The sequence below is a fragment of the Lutjanus erythropterus genome, chromosome 4 (assembly GCF_056507025.1).
Source record: "Lutjanus erythropterus isolate fLutEry1 chromosome 4, fLutEry1.hap2, whole genome shotgun sequence".
Classification (NCBI taxonomy): domain Eukaryota; kingdom Metazoa; phylum Chordata; class Actinopteri; order Lutjaniformes; family Lutjanidae; genus Lutjanus; species Lutjanus erythropterus.
In genome coordinates, this window is record NC_139320.1 from 12568485 (window position 1) to 12590739 (window position 22255).

General features: G+C 39.8%; 1 protein-coding gene across 1 annotated transcript in view; it reads right to left on the reverse strand.

Annotated features, from left to right (window-relative positions):
* Window positions 1–19: 19 nt before the first annotated feature.
* The window catches only part of ecel1 (endothelin converting enzyme-like 1), a 61331-nt gene continuing 39095 nt past the window's right edge, over window positions 20–22255 (reverse strand). The window contains exons 8-18 of the mRNA XM_084717000.1: window positions 22021–22119; window positions 21456–21530; window positions 18818–18921; window positions 17801–17859; window positions 13566–13617; window positions 6089–6156; window positions 5399–5523; window positions 4824–4889; window positions 3702–3797; window positions 2855–2931; window positions 20–1541 (exon numbers count right to left, since the gene is read on the reverse strand). Coding sequence (XP_084573126.1) covers window positions 1442–1541; window positions 2855–2931; window positions 3702–3797; window positions 4824–4889; window positions 5399–5523; window positions 6089–6156; window positions 13566–13617; window positions 17801–17859; window positions 18818–18921; window positions 21456–21530; window positions 22021–22119 — 921 coding nt within the window. The 3' untranslated portion in view covers window positions 20–1441. The remainder of the gene's footprint in view (window positions 1542–2854; window positions 2932–3701; window positions 3798–4823; window positions 4890–5398; window positions 5524–6088; window positions 6157–13565; window positions 13618–17800; window positions 17860–18817; window positions 18922–21455; window positions 21531–22020; window positions 22120–22255) is intronic.

Genomic DNA, 22255 nt, shown 5'->3' on the forward strand with positions numbered 1-22255 from the left:
CAGGGACTAAAGCAACATGACACAGTGATCCTTTGTATTTATTCAAACATTAAACGGTGACCAACAGAGAGGAAGAGATAGCAGCCACGAGTGGAATAGCAGCTGTATAGTCTGACACGTGTGTGTGTGTGTGTGTGTGATATCTTCCATATATATTGATCAGAATTTAATGATGGTCAGGAGGGAAACATGCACTCTCATCAAAACAAACTGTACAACCATAACATCTGATATACGTCTCCACTGTACAAAGATTCTTATTTTTTGTTTATACAAAAGAGATTTTTTTTTTAAAATAACGCTGCGTACAAATGTACGATTCTCCATCTACCATAGTTGCACTTTCCTCTGTACAGAGTGTAGGCTTCTGTTATTTGGTGAGTTAACTGTGAATATACGAAATGATGTGACCTGGTGATCATTCAGAGTTCATCAGGAAAAACAGATGTGAATAATCCAATAGCAGAGGTTTGAGAGTAAATCCAGTAAAATGTTGCTGTGAGCAGACACCACTTCTCTTCTTCTCTTCTCTCTTTTCAGCCAATGTTTGATATATATACCATCTCCTTTGTGATTGTACTGTAGTGAGTTTAATGTAGATAAAGACACAAAGATCCTCCATTTGGCGCCGCACTTTGCTACAGATCCTGAGAAAAACATCCACCATGAGTCCACCTTCTGTTTTTTTTTAAAAAAAGTTGACAAATCTTAAAAACCGTACAAACACTCACAGTAACAAGAGGACCAATGCAGGCAAACGACACAACAGTCATGGTGGTTGAACAATGACCATTACTCTCTGCAGCCACAAGAGGGCGGCATTGCGACACAAATACCAAATTGAAAGAGCAACATTTTGGCAGGCACAAAAATGCTACGGATCTCAGTTAGTTTTAATTGGTCCTTGTCTAGTTTACGTCAGGGACTGAAATCACCGTTGCTGCCAGTCATTAAGCTTCTGATATGCTGAAGTTTTTCCTGTTGATGCTACTAAGACGAGAAATAATTGGAGGAAACGTAATTAGAAACCAAATAGCTTATGAATCCTACGCACGATGTATGTGATATATCTGCTAAAATAGAAAAATAGATGATTTGAAAATAAATTCAAACATAGAAAAATATATAATCAAATAATATATATGTACATGATCAATGGTCATGTGACCCATGCTTTAGCTTGGTTAGAACACACAACAGACAATTGCAAAAACTTTCCTAATTGAAAATGAGTAATGATAATGTTAAAAAGATACATTTCCTCCCTGTATCTTTTATAGGCAAGAATAGGCTTTAAGCACTCTGTATCATCCTGTTGACTCTGATGAATGTGTGATGTAGGACACATTGTGTGTGTGTGTGTGTGTGTGTGTGTGTGTGTGTGTGGGTGGGAGGCTGTGAAGATGGAGTTCATCCCAAGGTCTACGGGCCGGCGGACAGGTCACCATACAGAACATTTCTCCACAGGGTTCATTGGGGAACCCTTCGGACAGTGGAAAACGCGGGCAAACTCGTCAAACTGGGACACACTGCCAATCACTCTGAAACACAGGAACATCCAATAGTAATGTGTAGATCATGAAACATTTGTGCCCGTGTATGTGTTTTATAAATCTTTCTCATTACACTGCCTTGTTAAATACTTGATTCGTATCGGTCCGTTACATCATTTTAAGGCTGGCTTTACATGGTGAAACTTTCATGAAACTAGTTGCAGGTTGCAAATTGCATGAAACAATTTTCATGCTTCTTGACAGTTACACAAAGCAATTAAAAATATGCCAGCTAACTGTTTTCTTGCTATATTATATCAAGTGGGAAATGTCATTGTAACTACATTTCCATCTTTGTATCTTGTTTTGTAATGTTCTTATCACTGTAATTTATCAATGTAAACATGTTGTGTCACTTTTTCTGGTCCTGGCTGCCTACTTTGTTTCATAAAGGCTGTCCCAGAGAATAGGACAAGCGCTATCTGTGCATTAATGATTATTGATATGCTGGAGGAAACAAATACACCCTACTGGATGCTCAAAAGTGAGTGCATCCTCCCTTTGATTCAAGGAAAATAAGTTAAAATTTGTTGCCATCTTCTGACATTATTATGAAATATTAGCCTGATATATGATTGTGTGTTAGATAACAACTGACTCTCATCAAAACTTTGTATTAAAACATTGCTGTATGTAAGATAGAAGTAACGATAGTCACTTGCTAACTGCAGTGTAAACAAACTTGTTGACAGTGTTACCAACCTTACATGAAGTCATTTCCATCTGAAAACCTCCAAAAGATCATCAGCTGTCATATTAATTTGGTCATTCTGGTGAGAAGCAGTTGATTTGGAATGTTTGATGTCACCATGTAACACATTATCAGCATTTTGATTGGCTGATACATGAAACTATTTTCACAAAGTTGAGAATTTTTGCTGCTGCTGAGTTTAAAACTTGTTTCACCATGTCATTCAGCTGCAACTTAATTTCAACCAACTAAAGTTGCATGAAAGTTTCATTGTGTAAAGCCAGGTCTCTTCTTTCTGAATTGCAGACTGTTGCTATGGTTGCAATTCTGATAATAGACTCTGAAGGAGCAATAAAATAATTTTAAAATCAATAAAATAATTTTTAAGTAAATGTTTTGTGTCAAATTATTAACTTCTTTAGTAAGCAGCCATGTAATAAGTGGGATAATGTACAAAGAATTTAATGTTAAGGTCCTGCATCAGCCTGTCAGGGTTTATTTTGTAATAGTGCCCAGCTCTCTGTACATTATCCCTTACGTAAAAAGCAGTGCACACAAATGTAACATACTGATGACTCTATGGGTGTGTGTATGGGTGTGTATACTGCACCTGTAGTGCTCTGGTGCATGTTTGTCAGTCAGCAGCTGCAAATAGATGGACTGAGATCTTCTCTTCATACACCAGTTCTGAAAAGACAACATGAACACAACAGTGACCCCACCTGGACACGGTTCAATCACAGCAGGATGGCCGAGTGAGAAGGGGACAGTGTTGTCTCTCAAACATCTATCATAGTAAACTATATCTCTTACTATTTTTTTTTCACTATTTTCTGTATTTTACTGACCCAACTATTGTCAAGAAAATAATGGGCAGGTGAACAGATACTACAGCCCTCAGTAGTTAGATATTTAAGACGTCATGTTTAAAAAGCTTGTTTTCTGGCCTGCTGTGCAGACTGAAAGACTGAACCACATTAATTTATGTGAACACAAAGGTGATTGAATTGCCTCACAGCTGGAAATTATGCCTTTCATTCACCCTGGACATGAACATGTGACATTTCAAATGAATGCACACACATATCCATGGTTTTTACATCACTTCCCTGTGGCAAGAATTTTAAAACATTGCAAATTGCATTAAAAGTATCTAGATTTTGTCACTGTTACATTAAGCCATGAATTTCAATGAAACCATTGCATTTCAATGACAGTCGTAATAGTTACAAGGAGCAGGGGTGGTCTAGTGCTTAGAGCCACTGTACTGTCATCAGCGCTGCTTTTTTTTGGATCCCTCCGATGGTTAATGCATCTATCAGCTAATGTTGGGATAATATAGAACTCCTACCTGCTCTGTGTGATCAGTCGCTCCAGCTGAGAGCAGCAGCTAAAATGATTTAACATGTAAATGTGATGAAAGACACCAGAGTGAAACATTTGGGAGGTTTCTGTACCTGTGCGAAGGCAATGAAGAGCAGCTGTTCGTGTGTGTATCTGAGCCCAGGCAGTGGCCTCTCTGGACCATGTTCTCTCACCCACTTCTGATACGCCTGGACAGTGAGACAGAGTTGTGTGAAGGGAGTCAATCATGACAAACAGGAGATACAATCCCACCTACACCTTCAGAGAGGTGTACTGAGGACGGGTTCACACCTAAAGGTCCGGTTCATGAATCAAACCAATGCGAGGATGATGCACTGTTTCAGTTTTCCAGCTGGTCCAGTTTATGTTCAAAAAGGCAAAACTCAAACGGTCCAGAAATAATAAACACAAGTCATAGACTCGCTGACTGAAAAAACAACAAATGGCCCAACAGAGGAATTGTACATAATGGATGTGTCATCATCTAATTACCTCCGTAAACAGTTTCCAGTAACAGCTTGAAATAACCATCATTAGTAAATGATAAATTGATAGTTAAGCTCACGAAACTCAGATCAAACTGTCAGTGCAGTGCAGATCAAGTATGAGTCAATATACTGTTATTACATTTACTATTTCTTGCCTAATTTTTTTTTGGTTCAACCAGACTAAGCGATGCTGGTGTGAACCCACCCAAAGTTAAACTAAGAAGTCTCCCCTTGTAGAAATCCCTGAAACGCGATGACTTGTTATATTGACTGATCTAACCGAATCACTAACAGGCTTTATTAAGACACTATTGTTGTATTTTGATTTATTTAAAATAATTCGCTCAATCCCTTTGTACTTTTGTTTCTGCATGCACAAAACACACTGGCTCACACACACACACACACACTTTAATAAAGACGACTGACACACTCAGTATGGAATTGAATTATGCAGCATGCCAGATACGCTGCTGTCCAGGCAAACACGCACACATTCACAGATACAAGCAGAATAAGAAAATTCAAGTAAAAATCTTTATCTTTTATCTTAATACTGGAGGACTTTGCTCTTTCTTGCAAATGGTTTATGAAGAATAAAGAGACCGATTTTAAAGACAGAAAATGAACAGAGGTGCTATATACTGTTATAGCAAGTAATAACATTTAGATTTGAGGCCACATAGCTGTAGTATCTAAATAACAGTTTTATCGAGTATTACTTACATAGTATGACAGCTTGAGCCCTCCCATGTCTGCTATGTTCTCCCCCAGCGTCAGACGACCGTTCACCTAGACATACAGAGAGGAAAATCCTTAAACACTGAAAGATCTTAACATCTCTTCCTCCTCTTTTGTGCTGGTATGTACATGTACTTAAAGGATGTACTTCAATCTAGGATCTGGCATGTGATTTAAAGGAAAATATCACATACCAGTCTTTTTTCAGTGAATTTGCCTCTTGATGACCTCCTCGTATGATTAGTGTAAAAGAAAAGTTTGGGAAAAGATGCTTCTTCGCTTCCTTGCCAAGAGTTAGTTGAGATGATCAATACCTCTCACATGTCTGTGCACTAAATATGAAGCTGGAGCCAGGAGACCTTGCATGGAGACTGGGAACAGGCAGCAACAGCTTGCACAAAAAAGCTGCATCATAAGAGGACATCTGAGTTCTGCATAAACCTACTATCAATCCAAAATCTCAGTGGACCAACATATCTGTGCAGATAAAGGCTTGTGCAGTGTGTGCGTGTGTGTGTGTGTGCGTGTGTGTGTGCGTGTGTGTGTGCATGTAGACACACCCTCTGGTTGTAAACGGTGAAGTTATCATAGAGCTTGACGATACATTCAGCCTTCGTCTGGAACTTCCTGTAGGACTCCTCTGTCCACCACTGTTTGAGGTTGCCATGGCGGTCGTACTGGCCCCCTAGGGACATGAACCATTTCATCACTAAGATGAGGGGCAAAAGGGCAGGAGGGGGGCAGCGTTAGCATGGAGACAACACAACCTGCAACTTTCCTTCACAGTCCAAAGAGCTGCCCAGCACATCGTCTGTTACCCTGTTTGTAGCTGTGGGAATCAAACCATTAGGACGTAAAGAGTTGTTAAACCTGGTATTGACCTTGGCTGATGTATTCAGTTCAAGAGCCAATCAAACTGCTTTTCCAGCCAACTAAATTTGTAGACTAAAAGTGATGGCTGACTCTCTGCCAACAAAGCTGGTAGTGCACAATTGTACCAGTCAAAGCTATTCCAGCATTTGAAAGGTGGCTGGCAGGAATTTCACACCCTCATTAAATGCTTTTGATGTATCTTAAAGGGCAGCTCTTTAGACTGGAAATGAAAGTTAGAGACTGTGGCTCAAAATAGTCTTTGCTGTACAGTGGCGCGCATCCTACAAATGTCACATAACAACATAAGTCATCAGGGAACTCCTGCTCTTTGTGTGACTGTTGCGGTGGATTATGGCTGAAGAGGTTGTCATTCTTACCCCAGTCATCATATCCATGTGTTAGCTCGTGGCCAATGATAGCTCCTATCCCTCCATAATTCAGAGACCTGGCAGCAAGAAGGAGAAACAAGTAACATCATCTACAGGCAAGGGAACAAGCAACCCATCCCCCAGGATAAAGAAAACTGTAATAGGACATTTTTTTGTTTTGCAAAATGAAATTCATTGATCTAACCATGCAATAGCCTTAGAAAGACTAAACACTAGCAACAATACACTATAAAAAACAAAAAAAGCTGTGAAAGTGCTTTTTCAAGGCAACTGTAAAAGACGTTTGAGTTTTAAGCCCAACAAAAAACTCTAAAGTTTTCAAAAATGTTTTACCAACTAATGTTTTTATTGAGATAAACTTGAAACTTTGAGTTTTAGAAACATTTTTTAGAAAAAAAAAAAATTGTTGCATAAACCCACTGAATAAAATGTGAATAAAGGTTAATGATTTAAAAAATTTATCTGCAACCATTTAATTCTCAAACCAAGTAAATAACAAATCAGACTCACAGCTTTTCATTTAATACATTTTTTTGGGGTCTTCCAAAACTCAAAGATTCAAGTTTATCTAAAGAAGAAAAGTAAATTATCTCAACAAAAGACTAGGCTAGGTCAGTTTAGTTGATTTCAAAACTTAAGAGTTTGAGTAAGATTCAAAACTCAGATCTGTAGTGAAGGCAGTTAAAGTGTAAGCGTGGGTCCGCATATACAACATTTCTCCCTGGCAGAAAAGTGCTGGCAGTGTGCCGGGAGAGCTGGGATAAAAATCCTATATAGACCTGAGGCTTCTGTTTCAAAATAAGTTATGCATTTATTAACTCACATGAGAACGTAGATATTAGAACACAGAACATAAATATTTTTTAATTTATGAATGGCACTCTGTAGAGCAGCAATGATTAATCGATTAATCAATTAGCTGACAAAAAGAAATTAGTTGCCAACTATTTTTAAAATCAATTCTATCCTTTAAGAAATAATAAAAAAAAGTAAAACATTTGCTGTTTTCAGCTGTGTGAGGATTTGATGCTTTCATTTGTCATTTTTGATAGTAAATGAAATTAAATTGTGATGAGCATTTTTCACTTTTCTTTTTGATACTGTATAGACTAAATGATTAGCTGAGAAAATAATCAGCAAATTAACTGATAACTAAAATAAAAAAAAATAGTTGTACCCTAAATTCTTAATTAAAATCAGCAGTGGAAGATTCATAGAAACAGCTGTTTGTTGGAGCTTTTCAATTGTCAGTTTTGTCTGTGCCGAGTCAAACTTTCAATCACCTTTCTCATCATGCTGAGCTGTGCCAAGTCATGCCTGAGATGGACCTACTCTGGAGAAGAGTCCCGACCCGCCTCCAAGTGGACTGTGGTGGCGTCCTGCTGACTGCGGCCAACCCATGTCAACCTCTTTTTCATCCCCTCAAACAGTGTTGTGATAAACACTGTTTTGATGTTTCAGATAGATGCTGTATTTTACTGTCATGTTTGCTGTGAGCAGTATAGACGTCATGTCAAGTCACTGCTGATGAAAACTGAACAGTTCCTGTTTTTGCTGCTTCGTAATAAATCATTTTGAATAACACAATAACATCAGACTTTTATTGTGAAGAATTTATAGGAAGTTCAGGGTTTATTCGCTGGTTTGCAGCTGCTTGAGCTAAGCTGCTCGTCTTCAGTCATGAGACACACGTTCGAGCTTAGTCCTGTTGTAATGGAAATGCAGATCCCTGCTGTGATGGGCTGATAAGCCAGCACACGTGTATGGAAGAGGGACGTGTGTTTCTCTGTCTCTCAACGCTGTCAATAGTTCTAAAACACTGGCGGTGCTGTTCACTCCAAACTCAAACATTCTTAGAAAAAAAATCTGACCTCACAAAATATTCAAGCCTACACCTGCGTTTACAGTTGTCTGGAGCAGCCTTAGTCTCAGCCACATCATTTCCCATTACAAGGTTGATTTCATTAAAGGTGAGGGTCTGCAGCTCTGCTATATTTACATAACCAGACACCAACTTAGGCACCAATTCGTATCCAGTATACACTAAGCTTAGGTAAGGTAAGCACCTCCTGGCTCTAACTTCTAGGTCTTTCACCAACCAACAAATATCTTGGATTAATTATATCAGCCACAGTGCACTGAGTAGTGCACCTGGCAGCCTGAATGGGTGCTAATAAAAAAAATTACACAACATTGCCAAGCAAAAGAATTTCTTCAACAATTTCTTTTCCAGATGTAGCTATATCACTATCTTGGCGGCATGTCTATCAACTGCAGAACCAACTGGTTACCATACAACAACACAACAAACAGCTGGTGTTGCAGTGTTAACTTCCAGGAAAAGCAACATGAAAAAAAAAACAGTTAACATCACCTCAGCCTGTGGAAACACCCACATTACAACATGCTAGTGCCAAATTTAAAAGGATAACCTACAAAATAATAACTGAAACAAATAAAACACCGTAAAACTTACAGCTTTCAAGTTTGAAGTCAGGTCACAAACAGATGATATCTATCCATTATTGAGCTTGAAACTTTACTGACAGGAGCTCGTTAAGAAAACAGTCCAAAATCCACACACACCTTGTCAACAAATATAAACTTTTTATCCTCTCCACTCTCCTGTCCTCCGAGGCTGGGGGCCAGTGTAGTTATTTGTGCTGCTTTTCTGACATGGTGTCAATTAGTTTGGAGCCAATAAATGTTTCGTAAATAGCCTGTCACTCAAAAGTAAAATACATCAGGTCTGCATAAGTCCTGCCCCCCCGACAAGGATGGATTAAAAAGTCTTCTCTCCTTATGAAAGTAACACCAGCGACTCTCCGGCCAATGACAGTTTGGTCGGACAAAAGTGTAATGACCAACTGACCAGAAGGTATCAGCCTTACTAGCTTCAAATTTAACAGGCATCAGAGGTCTTCATTTATTGTGAAATATATATATTATATAATATAATGATATCTAATGAGAAAGTAAATGCTATATAATGTGTATTTTCACACAAGTGTGTTTGCCTGCCTTGCTTTTAAAAGATACCCAAATTTAAATCTGCACATGCGCGCGCGCGCGCACACACACACACACACACACACACACACACACACACACACACACACACAGTACATTTCCATACATTGGTTCCTGGGAGAAACTTTTCTAAGGGCTCCACTTTTAACCGTTTCAAGGAGAACATAAGGTGTTATATCTAGAACCACCTACGTAAGGTTTTATCCAGAACCCTTCCACCCACTGAGGGTATTAACAATCCTCCCTCCCACAGGGTTTTAAAAATAACCCTTTTATATTACAAGGGTTTTATCTAGAACCCACCTTGGGGGTTCTACTGAGAACCTTTTTGTATTCCAAAGGTTTTATTTAGAACCCACCCAAGGGGTTCTACTGAGATCTATTTTATATTATGGTACAAAATACCCCTGACAAACCCTCAACGAAAAAATTCTTCAAAGATTCTAACAATTCTTGAAGAAGTCTTTCTTCCAAAAAGGGATCCGTGGATATAAAGGGCTCTTAATGGAACCTTCAGTCTTGCAAAGACCCCTTGATGAACCCTTTCTTCAAAAAAAAGTTCTTCCGGGGTAAATGGTTCTGGGTAGAACCCCCATCTTTTGGAATTCTGTGGCTTTCTTTCCCTTCTTTATTCCACTGTCCTCATTGCTAATTCTGCTCAGCTAAACCACACAAAGTTGCACTTGGTATCTAACTTTGGATCCACGAGGCTCAGATTGGTATCGAATAAAAAGTAGCTCAATGCCACATTTTTCTGTTCACACTGATTGAGAAACATCAGGTATCCATTTTACATGTGAGGGACAATCCGTGCTGGGACCTTCCAGCTGCAGTGTGGATGTAAATCTTAATTTCCCATGTTGTATAAAATTAAATGTAAACTATAGCACCATGTAACAACCTCATGTAAGCACTCGCCGGCCCGCAACCTCTATATACTCCCCTCTACCTCCAAAAAGCAGCGGGTCGCTCCACCTCTCCTTGACCCTGGGCCGAGCCGGAGCGCTGTCTTTGCAGCACATGCAGATATAGAGAGCGATGAGAGGGCAGACTTGGGGCTATTCACATGGCTACGTCTGAAAATGACTTTCTGACAGCTAGTCGATACGCTGCCTCACACTGGGCCCCGACTCCCCCGCTAAACTAACTGGCTGATTGAAGCTTCATTATACTCAACGTGATAGTGGAGGTGTGTGTGTGTGTGTGTGGGAGCGAGAGTTTGTAGGAGGTTAGGGCTACTGCAGTAATAACTTCAAGGGGACAGGCACACACACACACACACACACACACACACACACACACACACACTTACTTTACTACATAATTAATTGATATTGATTAGCATGCATGGCAGCAGGTAGAGGAAGTAGTGGAGATCACCTCTAATGAAGACATAGAAGTGGTAGCTAATGTTGGGTACACAAAGTGCTAATTGAGGAGTGCGTTTCTGTGTGTGTGAGAGTGTGTGGTTATTCAGGGGAGTTGGTGTGTATGCAGGAGGTGCAGTTATTTAGACTACTGTATGTATTGGCTGAGAATAATACTCAGTACTGGCAGCAGTAGGTTTTCTCCTCAGTCAATAGCTTTGCTTAACAAAAGATATGTTGAGTGTAAGGAAATGTTTCCTCAGTGCTGCAGTGCACTGCTTACAGACCGTTTTTCCAAACCATGCCAAAACACTTAGGATTTATTTTCTACCTTCCAGGCAGCCCTGTTGTTTAATTCATGCCAGTATTGTAGGAAAATCAGCTTGCAGTGAATCAAAAAGTAACAATTAGTTTTATTTTTTCTCAAAGTTTATTTTTTCAATTGCCATTAGTTAAAAAAAACCTTAAGAGCTTAAATGTGCAAATCATTCTGTCAGCTTATGTCATGTTTATGTTTCTGAATCATTCCAGCATTTCAGTGATTGCATGATGGAAGAGGCTCCAGCTATATTTAATGTAAACTCTTTCAAATGTTACCAAAGCATTTACAACTAAAATGCAGTTGCAGTTATTAAATACAGTAAAATATTTGAATTATCTGTCAATCCTTGCACCAAGCTAATAAATTAAGTTAATAAGTCAGTTTTGAAATAAATTCCAAAGAAAGATGAGTTATGGGTTTCCTAGAGTTTTTTTTTCTGATAAATAAGCTTATTTATGTTTGTTTATTAAGTGACCCCTGGCTTCCTGTCATTTTGCAAATGTGCCCCTGTGCAAAGCAAGTTGAACAGTCCTGCAATGCACTGTAAAATAAAGATGGTTGATATGTCACAATTTCCTTCCACTATGCCAAAACATCCGGTGACCATCTTGCGCTGGTGACATCATTTGGAGCCCGAGTCTGTGCAATAGTGAACAGTGCTGTAATATCAAGGTTCTGCCCATACACCCAACCAACACAATCGCGAGTAGGGCCAAATGCCAATCATGACTTCAAACCTGCTTCTTACAGCATCAAATAACTAAATAAAATCAAACTTATCAGAAAATTCGACCCCTGAACAAATATCAGTGAGTTAAGAACTAACTAAATTGACAGACACCACGACAGAGAAAACCTTATTTGACACACACTTTGATTATTTAATTTGGCCAATGTCCCCTCTGCTCCCTCTGGACGGGGCACTGAAATTTTAGCAATGAAATATTTTACTTTGAAAACCATATGTGTGAATTTCTGTAGTTGTAGAAATTTGCAACTGTCAGTTTCAAACTGTGCAATTTCAAAAGCTTTATTTCAGGTATACATATTTTCTTGATGTTCATAAATTGAGACAGAAAATTCAAGTTCCAAGTATTAAAAGTTAAATTCTTATTTTTAATGTTCAGTTCAGATCTAAAAATTCAAGTAAAGTCAAAACATCCAGCAGTTAAATTGGCCTGGATGATAAGCAGTCCAGCCTGGATGTCAGTGATATTTTAGTGGAATGGATTCAGTTTTATTTAATATTTAATATGCAGTAAGTACACAGTAGTGGTGACATTTCATATTATTATGATATCATAATGCCACAACTGACTTTTTTCTAAATCACGCCCCTTTTTGCTCTGCTCCAATGACAGTTAAGCAAACTTGGCACTCTGGTCAATGGTGAAAAAAAGTGACCTATAGTCACATTTTAAGTTAGCTAATGTTAGCAAAAATGCTGGCTAAGTAGCTAGCTAATGATTGATGTAGACTAGTAACTAGCATTTTGCTTACGTAAGCTTACATCTTCAGATGTGATGATAGCTCACTTTTACAGGTCCCCCAGGAACATGTTTTAACAATCTTCGAAATTTGGTTTCCTTTTCCACACAGATAAGTCTAGCACATAACATATGTCACTGGAGCACAGAGCAAAAGGATGCATGACTTCATAAAGGTCAGTTGGTTATGTTTTTCAGTATTGAGCTTTACTATCATCTAATCATTTTCAGTATCTATGACATTTATTCCACCAAGGCCAAATGTCTTGCAGTGTTAACAAAAGTGAAAAATAATTTATGTATCTGCCCTGTGATTCTGATCTGGCCCATGCAACACCCATCCACCAACTTTCATGATAATCTGACGAATAGTTTTTTCCGTAATTGAATGGCACTGAAAACATAACCACCTTGGTGGAGGTAATTAGGTATTCAGTTGCTGATAAGATTCAAATAACTGTGGCGCTAATTTGCCTCCACATTAGTTATTGTTTTGGTATCAGCAGCAACACTCAGCACCAGTACAAAAACATTTCAACCCAGCTCGTGTACTTCAGAAATTTTGGTTCAAGTTTGAAATTCATTGCTTAATGGCATGAGTTAAATGCTCATTGAGAGGTCTTTCCACGCTGACAAGGGTGAAATTGTGTGGGAAAATTTGGTCTTTGTTCAGTGTGAAGATGATAGATCTTTAAAGATACTATATATTGTCACAAAATGCTGCATTGCCTATCAGCAGCTGTATTCCAAAAAGTATTACTGGCCATGAAATAAGAACTTCTATCTATCTAATGCAAAACTAAAGAAGAAATAATTTGTATTCTGATTTAAATGTGTGAGTAATTTAAAGCTATGAATAGCTTTGTTCAGTAATGCTCTGACTCTGTGAATTTCTCATCACAAAGAGCTTATTGGGAGCCAGAAATGAGAACAAGTGAGACAAATAGAACAGGGAGACAGACAGGGAGGCTATCTACTTTCATGCACCATCAAATTACTCGATGGACTCAAATTTAGGGAGGCAACCTCTCAATGACACCTGTTCCATTAGCAGGACCTTGTTCAGTAATTGAGCTCTTGGTGGGTAGTTAAATTGGTTTAATCAGGTGTGCTGGGACTTCAGGGAAGCAGAGGTTCGCCAGACTAACGTAGCCTTTAATGACCTTTGTTGTTATGGCTCTGTGGTGATGTTGTTGCCTCCCTGCGGAGCATGCAGAAGGGAGAAGCAGGGACAGGGGGGGAGGGGGGGGGCTACTTACTGTGGGAACTCAGGATTGTAGAGAGTGGGCTGGAGGATGCCAGCAGGAAAGACTGGAAGAGAGATAAAGAAACAGTGTGAGGGAAGTGGAATTGTCCAGATACAACTCATATTAGTATCACACACTCTGCTTTCAGTACAGTCTTAGAAATAAGGGTTTCAAAAGGGTTCTTCCTGAAGGGCTGAGGTTGTACCCATAACAGTTTTCTTCTAAAGAACACTTCTTTTAAGAGCAGGTCAAGGGTTCTTTGTAAGACTAAGGGTTCTATCAAGAACCCTTTCCCTCCTGGAGGAAAGAGTCCTTCAAGGATTGTTTTCTGTACCATAATATAAAAGGGATCTCAATAGACCCCCCAGGGTGGGTTCTAGATAAAATCCGTAAAATATCAAAGGGTTCTCCGTAGAACCACCTGGGTGAGTTGTAGATGAAACCATCGGAATATAAAAGATTTCGTGGTGGAACCCCTGGAAGGGTTCTAGTTACCACCTGCATTTTGGATAGAACAGTTAACAGGAAATGGAAAACACAGATGCCTTCAAGTTGCACACTAGCCAGGATGTTGATCCAAAATATGTACATTCATGTTCTCATCCCAAATCTCACAGTGGACAGTGACAGAAGGTCTCAATATTTGCCCCCGTATTTCTTTCAGCACACAGTAAGAGCAAAATACAGACAGTCGCCTCAACAGCAGCAAGTTCTCACTTCATCCAGCTGCATTAACCAGTGATGGCTAAACTCTTTAACCTCTTCCATCTTCCACCATCATACACTCTTTGAAGAAGACATTTGGTTTATTGAAATCATTAGTATCTCTTAGGGGCGTGATATTATATTTTGTGATAATGTATAGACTCTCAAAACACCGTATCGTGACATTGTGATACATGCAAAGATTTGTGGCTGTGGTTAATTTTGTGATGTTTTTAAAGTCCCATCTACTACACAGCAGTGCTGTTACCTATCTTCTTTGTTCCGACTGCATAAAAAAGTAAACTTTTTTTTTAACTCAAATGTTATGCATATAGTGGTTTATTCTTTTTTTGAGATTATTTTTTGCCTTTATTCATAGGAGAGCTGAGGATGTGACAGGAAAAGGGGGTAGAGAGAGAGAGAGGCTGACAACACACACAGCAAATGGGCTGCAGGTAGGAGTTGAACCAGCGGCCGCTGCAAAGGACTGATAACCTCGGTACATGGGATGCACGCTCTACCAACTGAGCTACAGGGGCGGCCTATGTCTTTTTGTTCATTATACATTATACAATCATGTTTTTTTTTTTTAAATCTGACAAAAAAAATATCAGTTTGATTACAGCATTGTATATTGCATTACATTGAATTGTAACTCCTGTATCGTGATACAGATCATATCCCCAGACTCTTGTCAATACAGAACGCTAGTATCTCTTGAACTCTTTCAAACTTCAAAAAAAGTTACAGTATCTCCTTTCATCACCTGCTGCTGCCAGTCTTTGAGGTTCCCTGGTGGTTCATTAAAATGACAAAAATGGACAGAAACTGAACTATCTACATTTTAATATTTGATTAATAATTTAAGTTTTCTAGAGCAGTGTTTCTCAAACTTTTTACACCACGTATCACCTCAGAAAATATTAGGCTCTTCCAGTTTTTTGTTTTTTTTTCATTTTATTTTTGCTTAATCTTCCACCTTATTTCACCTTGCTTCTCTCCTAATTTCTCTTCTTCCCACTCACACACCGGCGGCTCGCCCCGCCTCTCTCTGTTTCTCTCCCTGTACTGTCTGTGTCTGACCTGCTGACTTTCTTCACCAGCAGGATGTTTTATAAAGCTGCCAAAAAATGCCGCTCACGTGTTGCATTTTTCTACCTGGGATTCTGTTTTCACAGCAGCAGGTGAACTACCTTTGGAGGAGGCTTGTTGTTAATGACCTCACCTATTAAAACGATCGAAAACAACGTGGTACTGAAAGACATCGACACCAACCAGCTGCACTTACGATACAAACAGACATAAGTAGACATATACACTGAACATCTGAGGGAGGAGAGGGGAGATTCTCCAATAATCAGTTGCAAATGGTTTCACTCTTTCAGACGAATAAAAAATTTAAAATGCCAAATTGTGTCAAACCATATACTTGGGCGGCTGACCAAATGAAGTTAATCTGTTTTAAACACTGCAGAGTCTCTAGCATCATGTTGTTCACAGACAGGTCCACTGTCAAGAGTGTGTGAGGATGAAAGAGGGTCGTGTCTTGAAGGGAAGTTCAGACCCATGAAAGATCACGCAAGAATGATCATTTTAAAAGAAACAAGTATAAATTATACCAGAGCTTTGCTAATCAAGGGTTCCCTTCTACGCACGACTGCAAGAGAAAATAGAAAATCAATATGTGACAGCCAAAGTTTTAAATTAATATATGGGACACAATGCAGTGTGTGTGTGTGCATGTGTGTGTGTGTGTGTGTGTGTGTGTTTGTGTGTGAGAAATCAAGGCAAAATATGGTCAGCAACTACAATTAAGGTGGTTTTTGAATATTTTGGCAGGTGTTTAGATGTCTGACTGTCTGACGTTGTCAATGTGTTAGCCTCACAAATGTGCAACATACAGTCACTTAAGTTTTCAAGCGTGTAGTTGAGATCAGAAGGAGGCTGAGTTCTACGATGGGTGTGGTCTCTCCCACGAGTACTGACTACTCATGATATAATGACTACTGGGCTCTCAGCTGGAGCATCAACATATTGATGGCTATTGCGGCTGGTGTGATCCCATTGCAAGGTGGTCTCTAGTTTCAATTAGCAGTTCAAATAATTGCGAACTTAAAGGGACAGTTCACCCCAAAATAACCAAAAAAGGTAATTTTCCCCTGGCCTATGGTGCTTTTTATCCATCTATATTTTATTGGTTTGAGTTGCAGCGTTGGAGATATCAGCTGTAGAGATGTCTGCCTTCTCTCCAATATAATGGGACTAAATGGCACTCAGCTTGCAGTGCTCAAAGCACCAAAGATACATTTGGAAAATTCAAAATCAATGTCTCTCAAGATACTCTACAAACCTTGTTGTGAGCAGTTTCATGTAGGATCTACTTTGTTTCTACAGTAGAATCTACTTTAGAATCAACCTAAACTACTTTCTTATTTACTAGAAACATGAGATATATGTTATATATATATATATATATATATATATATAATGAGACTATATTTAGTCCCATTATATTGGAGAGAAGGCAGAAATCTCTACAGCCGATATCTCCAAAACTCTGTAGTTCACACCAGAACTATCCAGATGGATGAACAGCTTTACAGGCCAAGGGAAAAATATGAATTGTAGATTGGTGTGAACTGTGCCTTTAAAAGTATGTTAGTTAATGTGTAGGTAGTCAGGGTATTAGTATCAGTGAAGTTGGTCATTTACTGAGTGTGAGCCAATTAAATCACAGTAAAAACTGACTCTAACAATTGAGCTGTTCATGAAGATAAAGAAAATCAACAGTGTTCAGGAGGAGCTTTTAATTAAACCTCTGTCCTTATCTCGTTATCTTCAAACAGAAGACATGAATTAAGAGAAGCCCAGATAAAGGTACGACTTAAGAATAAGTGGGTTTAGTAAGTGGGTTAATTTCATTTAAAAAAAAAGAGTATGAAAATGAACAGAGAGCTGAGAACTGAGGTGGCTGGGATAAGTGAGAGAAATAATGTGTGTGGGTTAAAAAAAATGACCCAGGGGGCTCTGATGACTGTTTGTCTGATTCCTCCTGTCCTCTAGCATCAGCTTGTGAGCACGCCATTGATTTTTCTGTGAGAGATTTAATCCAGCAGGCAGGCAGACACAGCAGCGGGCCGATCCTGGGAGAAGACGAGGGGTGGGGGGGTGGGGGGGGTGACATCACAAGGCTGAATTTGTTAAAACTCGGGAAGGTGTTACTGCTTGTTTTTCCTCCAGGGGGGTATTAAGTATGTGAGGTGGAGATCGAAGTAGAAAGTGAGCGATGAGAAGGAATATGATATGAGGAGGTGGGCGCTTTTTTTCCTAAGCGGCTGTTGTGTTTGACTTGTCGAAAACAGGCGGCAACATGGTGTAATTGCGTGTAACTAATGCACGGCCCGTGTTGTGGTGCAGAATGGCAATGGGGGGAAGGACTGTGTGTGTGTGTGTGTGTGTGTGTGTGTGTGTGAGTGAGTGTGGAGACGGATGACAGCAGGAACACAAATATCAGTATGTACAATGAAGAGTCACGCACTCACCCATTTGGTTCTTGTTAGGGAGGTAGTAGGCATTAAGGGCCTGAGGGGGGAGAAGCCACCTGAGGAGCAAAACAGTATCAAACAAACAGGGTTTTAAAGATGGGACACACACACACTCAAATCACCAATCTAGCCTCTCAAAACACATCCCGATCCTGAACAGAATCCCAAACACCTCTGCTTATCTTGTTCTAAACCCCCCTGGTGAGAAATATTCAGTGTGTGTGGTCCCACGGCCAAACTTCCTCTCTGCATATGAAACCGTGGACAGTTCCTTTATGGTAATCCACTTAAAGCCAGACCAATCGATGGGCACAAAATCCCCCAAATGACTAACTCTGAAAGTGTGAGATGCCCTTGTTCTAGGAGTGTAAGACTGATGGCTCTGCATGGACTGTGGAGAGATGGAGGAGAGACAAACATAGGGAGGCGGAGGATTGTTTCTTTCTTTCTTTTTTTCCTAGTGACAAGACAGAGTGAGTAATGAAAGGTTCACTTTTTGGTGATAAAGGGGAAGCGTGCGATTTAACTCTTCAGGGCGTTGAGTGTGGGCTAATGATACAGTTGTCTTGAGCACCTTGGAATACTAATGTGACTGTAATGTGTTGTCATAGCAGAGAATCACTCAATCCAGGCGTGCAGGGCTGTATTTCTGAAAAATGAACCGCATGTCCCACAGCACTTTGCTGCTGCCTGGCTGCTATAGATAAGTAAATCAAATGGATTTTCTCCAGCTGTATGTCGATTCGGTATCTGTTGGTTTAATTTACAGGCGCATCAACAAATATGTCAACCTGTAAAGGGATTCACGGGGACACATGTTAGGCATGTCAAACATATTAAAGAAACACACTCACAGTGATGCAACTGTAGCGTCCAGTGTGAGCCTCAGCTGCATCAGCTCACACTGGATCTCAAATATATATTAACCTTCTTTAACTGCTTTGCACTGCGTGTCAGAGAGCTGAGACAGCTGGAGAGTGTAGCTCGAGTAATATGAGGAGAAGTGACACTCACGTCGTCTTGTCCACTTCTTCGTGGATCTTCTTGACTGACAGCTTGATGTTGAACTTGATGCTGTTGAGGATATTCTTGAAATACGTCTTCTCATCCACATCAAACTGCAAAACCACAGACATGAAGTGATCGTGAGTGTGAACACCTTTCCTCAATGCTGTGTATTTCAGGAATAGTTCTGTATTTTGGGAAATGCACTTATTAACTTTCTGGCAGAAACTTAGATGAGAAGCTTGATACCACTCTCATAGCTGTACACTAAATATGCAGTCTCTGAACCAATCAGCTATCATCTGACGATTTAGCCTCTAGGAGCCTGTGGGAGCAACAGCCAATGTTTCGGGGCTTCTGGTGTGCGAAATCATGACCCATCCTACTCTGCCTTGGATTGGCTTACTCTGATATTCTAAGACTAACCCTTACTTACCCAATCTCACTCCTCATTCCTAAACCTCAAATCTTAAGTAACCCAGCCAATGAAGGCAATGAGTGGTAGCCACAGTCAGAGCAGGGCAGGTCATGGGCAGGACTTCACCATGCTGGGGAACAAAATTGGCTCCCAGTCTGGGAGCGGGAAAATCTATTTAGATTACAAATAGAAACCAGAATGCTTCCAATACCAAAAACTGATTATTTTCATGATTGACAAACCTGTTGATTATTTTCTTGATTAATTGGTTGTTTGATTTATAAAATGTCAGTAAAATAATGAAAAATGTTGATCAGTGTTTCTAAAAGCCCAAGATGACTTCCACAAAATGTCTTAATTCTTCCACAGCCCAAAGACATTAGAGGAGTAAAGAAATGAGACAATATTCAAGAAAAGAAGCTGGAATCAGAAGATTTTGACTCTTTTCTTATAAAGCAAAAAGACTCTTTGACTCTTTTGTTTCTTGATAAACTCACTCTGACAACAAAACTCCAGGACATCACTGTGGTCATCAAATAGTCAAGACCTTGTAAAATCATAACTTTATACTTGGACATGTTGTCCCATGTCTCCAGTCCTTGTGCTAAGCTAACCAGCTGATGCCTATAGCTTCATATTTACCAGACAGACTTCTAATGTAACTCTGCAAACAAGCAATTAAGTGCATTTCTCAAAATGTTGAACTATTCCTTCCTGGATGTTTGTGAATGTGTGTGAGGTGAGGTGGGGTGAACAGAGCTACTAAGTCAACTACTAATTAGCTGTTGTGTTGTAATTAGTAGTAGTGCCTGTGACTTATTTGTGATTCAGCGTGTGTGAGGGTTGGTTCTGCTGTTGTGGTGTTAGTGCCTATCATTAAAAAATGCATTTGCAACAGTTTATTTTACACTGATTAAAAACTGGTTTTGTTCACTTGCCAAAAAGAATTGAATGTAACGTGCTCTGGTAACAACTTCATCCTTAAAACTGACAGTAAACACATCATCTGTCTTGTTTGCTTCTTTTGCTTGTTTAGTCTCACAGGGCCAGATGTGCTTCTGTCAGTTTGTGACAAAAATGCACATCTGCGCAGAGCATTATTTAACATTGTGGCAGCAGATGGAGGGAATTTGCCACTAATAGAGCTTCCACAACCACCTCCCATCCCTGAGTCTGTGAACTTTTAACTTTAGGAGAAGAACCAGTTCCACAGTTGAGGAAATTCTTTGCTTGTCAGTTAAATTGTGAATAATTTCCCTCAACATCAAACTTAATGCAGTTGTACTGTAACAAATGAAAACAGCCGAGGACACACATTTGTGGAGGATTTTCACTCATCCGAGACAATGAAGAAGTACTGTGATTGCTTATTTAAAGATACCGTGTGGAGTTTTTGACCGCAATTTATACTACAGGCAGCAGTGTTTCTCCATGATCCTCTCAGTCTGAGTTGAAAATACATAAACTGTAATGCCCTCTGAAGTTGAAATTCAGACTCAGAAAATTAGAGGAACTTCACCAACCCCGATCTCAAAAGTTTTATCTTGTTTTGCCCTGCAGTTTTGACTTTATTTTATTTTCTGCTGTTCTGGTCAGCACATTGTGTTGCATTTAATGTATGAATTGTGGTACTTTAACACGCAGGATGCATTTTGGATTTTAGCATCTCCCCTCAAAGCATGTTACAGATCAGTCTTTCCAAAGAAGGCAGAGAGTTTTTTGTTTGAATCACCTACCTGACTTTGAGCGCCACCTTGCTCATGCACTCCATTTCTCTATAGTTTTCAAATGAATTGCATCACCACCCACATTCAGGCAAAAACTCATCCAGTTGTCTTCAAATGTAGAGTATATACATCTGTTTCTGCAGCTGCCCCCACTAGTTTTCCATCAACAAACCCTTGATTGGATACTTTTGACAGCTGAGCAGCCTGCTGCCCGGTTTCAAACGCGCCTCCTGTTTTTATCAATGTACTTAAAGTATATGATTTATTGTAACAGTCTCATCAGTGAGTTGCGGGTTCATTTACGCATGATGTATTTTTGCTCCATCTGAATACAGTCACCCAGGATGCATGATGAAGTCTGATGGAAAATCATTCTAGAGACACACAGAGAAAGGGATGCTGGAGAGTGGAATTCCTTGGCATGATGTGTGGGTGCTTGTGTGTGTGTGGGTGAGGATGACCGGACAGCGCAGAATGAAATAGAAAGCTCATCATGACTCACCCCATATTCTTGATCTATGAGCTCAGGTTTGAGCAGGAAGTCTGGGTATCCTGTCATCACCATCATGTGCTTGAGCTGGAAGAGAGGGAAAGGAGAGTGTGATGGAGAAAGTGGAGGAGAAAACTGGTCCGACGTCACCCCACATCCACTTGCAGTAACTAATAACCACTTACACACACTCGTTTTTGGATCCGGGCACACATCCATCCACACGCACGCATCAGCTAATCAAGCAAACCCAATGTAATAGGATTACAGGGAAGCTCTTTATATTCAGCATGGCCCTCTAAAAGGATTATAACTTCAGATTGTAAAAGTATTAGAAGGGATATCTTGCAGTGCAGACCCTAAATCAGCACCACAGAGAGATCCGGATTAGGCGATCCTCACTTCTCAATGTCAAGCCCTTGATGTATTCTATCACACACTTCCATCTAACCAAGCAATCAATCAAACCCCCCGGAAAGAAAGGAATTGCAAAGAAATAATTAAATTCTTTTCAAATACTAATCGGATCTGGCAGGGAGTCGTGTTTGTGATGCACGAGCTGAGTGAAGCTCTGAACCTTTGCTCTGGCAGCATCCTTGGTGGCTTCATCCATCCAGTCCAGCTCGTGCAGCCGCAGGTCCAGGGAGTGCTTTATGTCCTCTACCAGCTCCTGTACCTGGAGGGAGACCACATCATATTGGAAGAAATTTTAAAGGGCCTGAAAACAGTCATTTTCTAATGATGAAATATTCTTTGAACTGATTATTTACAGTTTTGGATAGATTTCTGTATTTGTGTTTTCCTCTGTGCGT